We start from the raw sequence: 11,800 nt of genomic DNA on the forward strand, positions 1-11,800 counted from the left end.
TGGCTCAGCGCCTCCTTTCAGAATTTTAGGAGCAATGCCATCGGGCCCCTGTGATTTGTTCACATCGATGTTTTTCAGCAGTTTACAGACTTCATAGACACTACAATTGATATCGCTCATAACAGGAATGCCATCTCTTCGTTGTATGAATTCTAATAGGGACTTCTGTTCAAAAGACGGAATTGAACTGCTGGTTATTTGGTATCTCGGCTTTCTCTTTCTCATCTGTAATAATATCACCATTTCTTTTGAGACACTCAGCCCTTGTAGTCACATTCTTACAAGCTTTAACTTCATTCCAAAACTTTTTAGGATTTTGCTGGACATAAGCAGTGTAGTGCACGCTACGTACTCAGCGCGGCATTTGTGCAGCCTGTTTTCACCTCTCGTCTCATGGAACGGTATTTTTTCCCAGCGCGTGATACTATTACTTACTTTGCACGCTTGAATAATCTATTTCGTTTCCTCATCAAGCCTCTGCTTTCACTATTCATCCATGGTAAATGGTGTTTACAACTGGACTGTATTTGAGGGATGTTCATATCAGCGGTTGTGTTTCTCCGTCACCGTCGATGTTGTCTGCTGGGTTTCGTCACTTGTGTATAATGACTTGAAAAACATTTTCAACTTGATATTCGGTTCAAGCTGATATTCGTATTGCAGAATGTATTACGGTTTTTTTTGCGTTTCACCAAGGTTTCATTCCATTTATTGCCTGGCTAATTTAGATTGCAATTGAAAGATCACGCAGATAGTCATTCGACAATCAAAAAGAAGCATTCAATTTCACTATCCGAGCATTCTATCGTCTTTTCGCTTCACTCAAATTAAAAGTACATGTATCGTCATTGTTCGTTCAATTTCGTCTGAACCAGTGACGTATCCAGAGAGGGGGCACCTTGCCCCCATTTCGGATTTTTGTAAAAAAATATTTTTTCAGTAACTATTTCCATAAATTGTTAGAGAGTTCTGACATGAAAAAAAAAAACCTCCAAAGCCACGGTGCGCCGTGAAAATCAGCATATATTTTCCAGTATGCATAATGGTCAGTTTTGAAGAGCGCCCCCATTTGGAAGATGGGTAACGGCCCCCCCCCCCCCCCCCCCCCTGCTTTTTGATTTTACAGAGGCCAAGTGTCCGGAGAGCAATAAAAACACGTGCATTTCGGCGCGGATGTGCGAGTGCGGTTGAACCCCCCCCCCCCCCCCCCCCGGACATCAGAAGCCGGATACGCCACTGCCACCAGCAGTAATTAGGGGTTGATCGGGCATTCATTTTCATTAAATTGGGCAAACATATTTCACGTTTTTCAAGTATCTTTTAAGACTTCCTGCACGCAACCAATAATATCACGGGGCCTTTCATCAACTGCGATCAAGCCCTGTGCTATAGCTGCCCGGCGCTTCACCGTTGCTTTCTTTTGCATGTTTCTCCTTCCAAGGGTGCCCCCTGGTGTGTTTTTTTAAAAGAAGTTATGCATGTAGGATATAAAATCCCCATTAATGAACTTTCTTTTAGTGAAAGAATCATTTAAACCGCTCATGTACTTTTCCAGTTATGGAATTGTGTACACAAACACCGTTTTTTAACCTTGTCCACGGATCATTAGGTATACGTGATATTTCAGTAAAAATAAAACCATGCAGGCGTATCCTGAAAATGATAGAAAAATCCCACAAGTCTCCGGGGTAGCCAAGTAGAAGGCAGTGCAAGACTATAAACTCTACATTACAAAACAGGTTATTTTAACAGTGGAAGTAGCAGGTTTATAAAATAAATGTTATAATAAGTGCCAGTTGTCATGGTTATGAGAGTGTTCTGATGTGTTTTTTTTTATGTGAATAGTTTTCGTTTCGCTGAAATATCACCTATCTTTATTTTGATCCTTGGACAAGGTTAAAAAACGGTGTTTGTGTTCGAAATTCCATAACCGGAAAGTACACGAGCGATTTGAATTATTCTTTCACTAAAACAAAACTTAGTGGGCTTTCACATCCTATCTGAAAAGCGCTACATGCAGAACTTCAGCCATGCTTGTGTTTTTGTTCGACGATAAATACTTATTCCACACTACGTCAGTGTCATGTGTAACCCGGAAAAATGGCACAAGATCAAAAATACAAAAATACCTAGAAAAATCTGAACCGTGGGGACTCGCTTCTCTTTCGGATCAACAAGAAAAAGTAAAACAGGAATCTTTTAGGGAGGAGTCGCGAGATAATCCTAAGAATAGAGACAACCAAGGCAGTGTTTAGATTTCCACTACAACAAAAAAAAACAAAGAAAAATTTATTTCATGAAAGAATATGTAAAGAGGCAATTTCTGCAAATTTATTTCATGAAAGAATATGTAAAGAGGCAATTTCTGCAAAACAAAAATGTAGGAAACAAAAGGAATCAAAATATTAAATTGTGATAATGAAGACATTCATGAAAACAGGTGGAATTTGGAAATATAATCTAATAATCAAAACTCTATAGTTCAAGGTAAAATGTTAAATTTGATGAACACCAATTTTGAAAGCCAGACCACTATGACCTAGATCTGAAAAATCCAGAACCTTTACAGTTGAAAACAACAACCAAATACAAGTAGCAATGTCAAAAACATCCCAGGACAAAGTAACCCAAAAAACCAAAACTAAAAACCAACAACAGCTAGTGTTCAAAGAAAGTCATAAATCAAAAACACTCAAGCTTAAACAACCTAATAAAAGAAAAGAAAGCAAGAATATTCTAATTAAGCATATATCAATAAAATGTGTGACAATACAGTAAAACATAATAATGTAAAATATACGGATAGTAAGTTTTGTTCTACACACAACTAATACAGTTAAGTACTAATAAAGTTAATTTAAAACATCTGTCAACCCTGAACTAGAGATTGGCTACAGTACTTGAGACTAAGAGTGATATACTGCAAAGATACACTGCACCCGATTCGACCAGTGGACACGTCGCAGTGTTCAAAGTTGTCACAGAACCACAAGCCGAAATTGTCCTCACCCTCCGAGTTCAAGCTATATAAATCTTACATTTTAACCTTCTGAGTTAAGTTGCCACAGAGCAGTAAAGCTTAATTTTTAACCTTGTCCAGACCTTACCTGAACTGTGAACTCAAATTTTCCTGAACACAGATTGAATTTATCCATTAAAAAAAACCCTTATTGGACATTAACTATACATCGCTATCGGACAAAAATTCACAGCTAAATCTTGGCCCGGCCACATATGCTTGTGTTTTTGTTCGACGATAAATACTTTTTCCACATTTCGTTACCTCCATGCTTGTGTTTTTGTTCGAAGATAAATTTTTTCCACACTACGTTAGCGCCATGCTTGTGTTTTTGTTCAACGATAAATACTTTTTTCCACACTACGTTAGTGCCATGCTTGTGTTTTTGTCCCACGTAAACGACTGTATTGGCGTGTCTTCCAAAATCTGTCCCTGATGTCAATGGCAACAACAACAGATCGTGCTGCGCCATGTTGTTTCCCATCATGCCTTGCGCGATCTTAACCCCTGGAATTGTGTAATTTAAATGTGTCAAAATCACTGATCTCTATATAAAGACTGGATAGCTAATAAAGAGCCGCATAATGTACGAATTTGACGCCATATTGGTGAGACCGGCTGGTGATCTACAAAGGACAAGTTGTCGTTTTTATAGACAGCATGATTTCTTTTGTAACGTCGCGGTTCACTTGACTTATATTTTGACCACCATCACTGACCAAGGTTAACTATAATTTTTTTAACGTCGTGGTTACTAACATGCCGCAAATATAACTTTTTCGGCGTTTTGAAATAATAATCACTACGGAAATGTGTCCCTTTGAGAACATCATAATATGTGTACGTGACCAAAATGCGCGTCAACTGTTGATACAACGCGCACGAATTTACGCGTAGAACGTTCGTACTATACGCGGCCATCTTCGTGAGACCGGGGGCGAATTGGTCAATATGTAAAGTCTACTGTGTGAATGTTGTATGCATATCCGCTATCCAGTCTTTATAAAGAGATCAGTGGTCAAAATATGGCACATTATAATTAGGCTGCAGTTTATCCGTTTTACGTGCCGACGCCATCTTTAAAATGTTAAAAGTTGTGATTTTGAAGAATCAATCCTTTCAAACAAAACGTTTGGACGTTGCGTTATATAGCAAAGATTTGTATTAAATGTACGTACCCCTTTCGTCCCTTTACAACCGAAGAAACAGGGTTTTTTTAGCAAAAAACGAGGCTACCATAATCCATATCGTACAGGCATCGCGACTTTTGAATAACAATTTTTTTCGTACGTTACGTAACGTGCAAAGCACGCGAGCGCATTATGGGCGCGCCCGGCGTGCAATCTTCGAAATGCGCGCGCACTACGCTGTGAATAGCCAATCAGCGTCATTCACGTCATCATCACGGCCGGGGGTTAGTGTAAGGAACGCGCACGCGCCCATGGAGTCGAGGCTGCCTCAGTTGTTCTGTTTCTTCGGTACCGCGGTAAGGAAAGGGTTATCCACGCTAAAAACCATAGATATTCAGCTTCCACTGTCATTTCTACAACAAAAATAACATAGTAAATACAACCGCTAAAACCGCAATGTTTATAATACAATACACACTACATCACTATTACTTAAAAAAATAAAATAAATTAATATAATACATTTAAAATTAAGAGGACCACACTACATTGCACAAGAAACTCTGAGATCGACATAGCACAAAACAATTAAAAACCAACACCATACAAATGAAATGTTAGAAACTAATAGACGGATATTCTAGACTGAACAGGTGAATAGCATAACTAAACATTTGACAAACAATATTGCCTTTTACTCTTTTCAGGGCTGTGTCTCTGCCCTAAGGGAACAAAGCGGCAAGCAGGTGTTATGAATTGTTGACATGCATGCAGGTAGTTCAGTCTGAGAGGTAGAACAACTTTGCACAAGTGCGAAGCAATACTTTATTTTAATAGACTTGGTTATGTAAAGGGAAAGTATAAAAACAAAACACGTTATGAACAAAGAAGTAGGCATACCTGCGGTATTTCCGCAAATCTTCACTACTTTATATTACCGCCATGCAAAGTTTCAAATCTTAATTAAAGAAGTATCCGTTGAAACATTCTTGATGAAAGTAACTAAAATCAGTGTCAGAGTGTTCTTACAATTCATAGACCTCCTGTATTAATTTCCATGGTCAACGGGGTAGTATGCTGCATATGCAAGAAAAAGCAGTCCCACTCTGCATGCAAGACTAGTTTTTTTTGTAGACAAATTTAAAATAATCATATCAGATTGGGTCGAATGAAATTGTGTTGTACCCATCATACTAGTGTTAAAACATTTTGTGCGTTGCCTAATTAAAACTATCCTAAACCCTACTTAGTATTCAAACAAAGCCTCAAATAACATTGATCATTGTCACAACTACAACTCCCAGTATTCTTCAAATACATGTAGAGTAGTCATGCAATAATTTATGCAAAACTTTGCAAGCTTATATGCAAAATCCTACGCATCTTCACTGCAATTTGAAGAAGAAAAAAAAACGTTTCCCAGGAGAAACAAAGGGTAGAGTTTTTGTTTGTAATTGTGCAACTTTGAATAAAACTTTGGAAAACCTACATTTGTTTTCAGTGATACTGATGCAAGTACGGTATTCCAGACATGGAATACACCTATACACCGTACGCCTTTAGTACTGGCATTGATCAATTAATATCTTGCACTAAGATCAGCATGCAGCTTGCATATGAACCTGCATGAAGAACACATTCCAAGGCCTTCCTGACAAGCTCCAGGCCAAGGGCGTAAATCTCGGGGTGAGGGGGATATATCCCCCCACTTTTTGGTCTGGGGGCACTGGATCATCCCCCTCGGATTTTTGTGGTGAGAAATCAAACATGCCGATTTTAAGGTTAGTTTCTAACTTTCCATCACCAGCCATAATGTATTAAATAGTACTGAAAAACGAAGAACGAACAGCTAAAATGCTTTAAATGCACCGTCTTGATGTAGTGTAACCCAGCCAGTTTACATTTGTATCCTATAAACAAATCCCCCAGTGTCATATGGTGTCAGCCGCCCCCCCCCCCCCGCACCTTTTTGCCCCTTCAAATTTCCACGACCGGGCAATTTTAGGATTTCCTCCATTCCCCCACCCGGCCCCGCCACTCGCCGGCACGGATTTACGCCACTACTCCAGGCTGACATACGAACGTTCGATCGGAACCTATATACATGTACTCAACAGATTTTTGCACAAATTGAAAGAATTCTCAAATGAACCACAAAGGGAAACTGACCAGGTGGATCCTCTCTGAGCGATCCCTGTTTGGTATTTCCCAGGTCTGTATCGTGACTTTGGGGCGATCCCTGGCTGCATTGTACATACGGGTTTATGGCTTCTGACTACGGCGTCCTTTGAATAAAGCTATTGGATTGCCGGCGGTCGGCTGGCTGGCTGGTTGGGGGTGATGGCCGGCTGACTGGCTGGCTCCCCGGTCGGCCGGCTAGCTGGATGGCTGGGTGGCCGGCTAGCTGGCTGGCTGGGTTGCTGGCTAGTTGGCTGGTCGGCTGTTTGGCTGTTAAGTTGGCTGTTTTGCTGGCTGTCCGCCAGTCTGGCTGGCTGGGTTGTTGGCTGGCTGACTGGTTGAATTATTGGCCGGCTGACTGGTTGGCCGGCCCTGGCTGTCTGGCCGATGGTCGGCTGGCTGGCGGGTTGGGGTGATGGCTGACCGTTGCTGGCTGGCTGGCTGGGTTGTTTGCATAGAAAGTTGAGGAACATCTTTATTTCTTCTCGTAGAACAAGAGCAACAGGGTGCAGTCTGTATCCTGTCCTATGACTCAATGTCATTCCCCAAGCGTCTATGATAGTCACATTTGGCATTTCACTAAATATTGTTCGCATAATCTGATCTATTTCAAGTACAAAGAAATCGGCCAAGGCAAGCCCCTTGGACCCATCAGCTCTAGTATTTGCTGACTTGAAGAAGACTTGACTGGGGCTGGGGCCTCGCTGTTGTAGTCTCCTAACAGCCGCTTGGATGTGCCCCATCCTGTTCGCAAAGTAATTCACGCTATTTGTGGTGAAGTGCGCCCAGAACGTAAACAAGACAACCGTGTTGGGCCCGCCTGGTAGCGCGTCTAGCTCGTTCACCGTGAACTTTACGTCGTGAAAGTTGAGCCAGTTGTTACGGATGGGAAAATCGTGATGTCGGAACGTGAGCGTGACGTTGTGCACCTTGTCGATGGCGTACAGCGGGCCGATGATCTTCGCTGACTTCCCCGCCCGTTGTAGCTTCATGGTCGGTCCCAGACTGCGTGCCAGAAACTCCAGCCATTGCCTCAGCGTGGAGTCGCCGTAAAAATAAAGCCTTTTGTTCCGTAGACACTTCAACATCTCCGGCAGCTCGAACGATCTCTCGCGGCATACGTTTGACTTCCACGAGTCTTTGTAGTAATAGCCAGCTGCTAGTGATGGTGGTTTCGGGGGAAGTCCCGGTTTGCATTTAGGTAAACTCAGACACCCGTTGGCGGCGTTTTCTGGAGCTGAATAGAAAGAAAATAATGAGAGTAGTATTCGATATATCCTCAATAACCTTTCACTTGCAACCAAGCGCGTCAGCCATTGACAATTTCGAGCAGGTGTCGTTTATCTAATCATGAGCGGACTTGTGTTATGGGCTTAACTCACCATGAGAAAATTCTTCCGATCGCCTTGATTCAGTGAAAGAGATTTTTTCTTCTTCATTTGATTGAGTAGAAGGTGGTGACACACAATAAAAGGAAAAGATCCCAATTTGGGAATGAAAAACAAACAAAACACAACCGCACACCGCGGGGTTTCGCACATTTTAAAGACATTTTAAAGTGAAAAAAATCAGGCAAACATACCTTGAACCACCAAAACCGTCTTCACAGGTCCAGTGTTTGACAGAAATGCAAAGTCTTTTATTCCTCTGCGAAGAAAAAGAATTTTGTACATCCTCATGTCATCTAGGATCGAACTGAAAGTGCAGTGTGAGGAGGTCATTAGTTACTACATTGTACATGGTAATTTTTTTTTTAAGTAAACTTCACTTGGATATGAAATTCGAAATCATGTTAAGTTAAAAGTCGCACTGCTCGGCTATACATTTGAATTTCACGCGCAGAACTAGCAGGCCTGTACCAGGGGCCCCAAAATTAGAAAAGGGTCAACATTTTTAAAGTATCATTTTCGTAATTTGGTCAACATTTTTTTGCCCCCTTAAAATATACTGCAGGGAATTGGCGTTAAAATGTGAGCAAACGCAACTCCCCACTTGACACCCTGTGTATGGGCCTGACTAGATCCAATAAACTGGCACTAACTGACTCGTTTCATATTGAATTATGGAGGCGATTTCAAAGTATACATTTTAAACATACACTTTCCATGCTGTCTTTTCCTCTCCAGTCATGATGTGGTCAAAGAATTCATTTGACGCCTTCCAGTCACCCCTGTGTAGAGAAATCGCTGAGCAGGGCAGGGTCTTGGGCTTCAGGCAGTACCAATTGGTCCCTGCTTTGACATCGGAATAGTCACAGACTTCGGTTGGTGACAGGTAGGAAAAATTCGCCTCGGGTTTAGTGGCAATGAACGGCATCTCTTTGTCCATGTGACACGGTGTGTACTCCGATTTACCGTTGGCAATGAACCGAGAAACATAGCCGAAGCGTACGGGCTGTCGTTGAATGACTCCCCGTAAGGCTGCCACGTACTCGGCGCTGTGAATGAACGGTACACGGGGCGCAACCACCCCGGCCCATGAGAGCGTCAACCGGGCGTTGTAGCTTCCGTTCCCGTGGTCAATCAGCTCATCGTACGGTGCGCTCGCATGAAGTCTATCCGTCCGAATAATGGGCCACAGCAGATCACCACCCATCTTTTTCGTCAGGTTCTGTCCATCGCGGACTTCAATGTAGAGCTCCAGCAGGTCGCATGTGTTGTATGAAGGCTTGGGATCCTTGATGTAGAAAAACGAGTTGGCAGTAACGGTCGGGTTTGTCAAATTGGGTGGGGTCATCGTAGGGCGTGGCTCCACCCCTAATGGGGGAGGATGTGCCCTGGTTCGGAGAGGCGATCGGACCTGGATACATGAAATTTACAAACAAAAATTTACAAAACACTTTTTTTGTGTGTGTTTTGAATATACGTACGTTATAGATACATACTGTAGCTGCCAACTGTTACTAATTTTTCGTAATTATTACGAATTGTTTGTTAAATTATGAAAATACGATTTGCCACTAAAACATTACGAATTTCCCATTTTCTACCTAACGAAAAAAAAAATGCTTGTATTATTAAGTATCGTTTTTGACCGAAAACTTCTGGCGAAATGTCGCGATAATGGATGGACTGGTGACAAGTCTAATAAGAATGCAGTCAAGCATCTTATAGACATCAATGCAGTGTGAGCAGTGGAGTACTTGAGGACCAAACTAAAACTATTTTTCAATGGTGTGTCATTTGTGTGCATCTCGTGGATGAGCTTGTCTTACATACGCAGTGTGGACTTCCGAACAAAACACGTCCACATAATGTAGGTAGCACCGACGTTGTGTGGACTTGCCCACGTCCACACAGTGTTTCCCCATTTCTGGAAAACAGGTTTAGAGGCATTTTTGGGTTAGGTTTATCTGTAGCAGAATGAAGAGAAACACTAAAGGGAATCATAGAAAAAAAAATTGGGTTGAAAGAGTTTTCACAGTTTGAGAAAAATGAGTTTTTCCACTGTAGTGAGGTACATTAGTAACAAAAATGCTAAGGATCGTTACACAGTGGACAAAAGCACCATTTTTTCACCAAAGCATCTCCATGGTATACCTTTTCGAAAAAAAGACGGACGCAAAAAATTGGATGATGGAAAGGGCATGTATGACGTTATTATGACGTCATCAGCTAATTATTACATGAAAAAATATAAATTAATAATAATCTTCAGAACTGCAAGCATCTCAACAACAAATTTGGTATCAAATTAAAGGGGACAACAAGATCTTTCATTTGAGTGGTATGTCATTGGGATGGAATATAGTTGAGGGTGATTTTGTGGGTCAAAAAAACCTTTTTGGTCAAAAGACCTGTTTTTTCGGCTAAAATCATGGATTTTGGGTAGTCACTTTGACACCTGGTTTTAACATGCAAACAGTATGTGGTATTGTGAGATGTTGTTTTTAAGTCAGAGAGAAAGGCTCAAATTCTATGCCAAAAGATTTTTTGTAATTGATTATTAGTATCTTAAATGTTTAAACTTGTTCCAAAGATAAGCGGAGAAGTGAGGTACCAATAGTGATAAAATCGTGACACGGGTGGACAAAAGCACCATTTTCACACCAAAGCATCTCCATTATTTACCTTTTCGAAAACAAGGTAGGATACAAAAATTGGATGATGGGAAGGGCCATTTATTACATCATTATGACGTCATCGGCTAATTATTACACACTTATACATTAAAATGGAGATATTAGTTAGGAATAAGCCATGGATCGTTTTTTTTTCATTTAATATACGTTTCTGAGATCAAGGAAAGCTGTGCAGTTACCAATTTTGTTCTTAGTTCTTTAAAAGATTTAAATACAAATAGTTTGATAAAATGAGGGATGTTTTCTAATTTAATGTATTATATTAAACATGTATGTACATGTACATTTGACTCTCGCTCCTATCCCCTGTTGTGATCAATGATTCGTTAAAATGCAATGTCTTACGTCATGATTATCTCATAAATGTTACCTCAGGAATGATGCCACAAGGCATTATTTTCCACAAAAGTTTCTACTTTCCCTTCGGCTCCGTATTCTACATCAACTGGCAATGCATTTATTGCCCTAAACCCTTCAACATTAGCCAGGAATTGAGCATATACTTCTCCGGCGTTACAATTTAAACCTTTTTGTGGACAACGTAGTTTTTCTGGTGTAGTTTGCATGCAGATAATGCAAGCAGTCCAATCCATGATGACTGTCCTGAAATACGATAGTAACTGTTCACATAAGCAATAAAAAGGTAGAATGTTCAAACCAATTATACGTTCGAATGTTGCAAAATAATACGTTTTGTGGAAGTTTGTAAACTTGCAAAGGTATATTTTACGCAAGATGAATTATATCTACAATTTCTACGAAGACTTCTGTTCATTTTTACCAAAATCTCTAATAATTAATAAACAAGACTACAGATGAAGCTTATTTAAAGATTATTTATTTGCACGATCTCAGTCGCAATCCAGCTTTGTGTAAACAAGAAAGGATAAACTACTCACACAGTGGACCTTCAGAGATGCTCTGCCCGTGTCACACAGAAGATGATGTCTGATGGATAGATGGATGGAATAGGATAGACGGTCCATCAACGACAAGGATAGTGTATTTAATCGAGAAACACACTATCGAACCTTCGGACTATTGAATCTTATTTTCAAGCCCGCTGGAACAAAGTTTTGCCAGGGGGTGCTGGAATTTCTAAAGGACGGACAAAATTAATGCTAACGCGGAGCACAAAGCCCTTACGGCGTGGCTTAAAGGGCCCCTAAAAGCTTTGGAATATGGATGCTCTGTGGTGCAATATGAGGCGATTCCTGGCCACTTTCATATGACTTTTTTAGCAAAGGTTTTTTTGAGATTATAAAGAAAATTAATTTTACTTTTTTGTTTAGAATATACTGTTGCTCTTATGACGTTTCTACTGTACTGAAAAGTCGAAAACCCTGTATTTTTTATCTCCATTTTTTGTTCCATTTAATTCTGGACAAAGAA

General features: G+C 40.6%; 1 protein-coding gene across 1 annotated transcript; it reads right to left on the minus strand.

Moving 5' to 3' along the window:
- Positions 1 to 6,113: 6,113 nt before the first annotated feature.
- On the minus strand, positions 6,114 to 9,114 carry LOC119736978 (NXPE family member 3-like). The gene is made up of 3 exons (XM_038211025.1): positions 8,426 to 9,114; positions 7,910 to 7,974; positions 6,114 to 7,564 (listed from the first exon to the last, which is right to left on the minus strand). Exons 1-3 carry the CDS (start codon positions 9,061 to 9,063, stop codon positions 6,447 to 6,449), a joined length of 1,821 nt encoding a protein of 606 aa, XP_038066953.1. The 5' UTR covers positions 9,064 to 9,114; the 3' UTR covers positions 6,114 to 6,446.
- Between the last annotated feature and the right edge of the window lie 2,686 nt (positions 9,115 to 11,800).

This window comes from Patiria miniata, unplaced genomic scaffold (assembly GCF_015706575.1).
Source record: "Patiria miniata isolate m_02_andy unplaced genomic scaffold, ASM1570657v1 HiC_scaffold_3, whole genome shotgun sequence".
NCBI lineage: Eukaryota > Metazoa > Echinodermata > Asteroidea > Valvatida > Asterinidae > Patiria > Patiria miniata.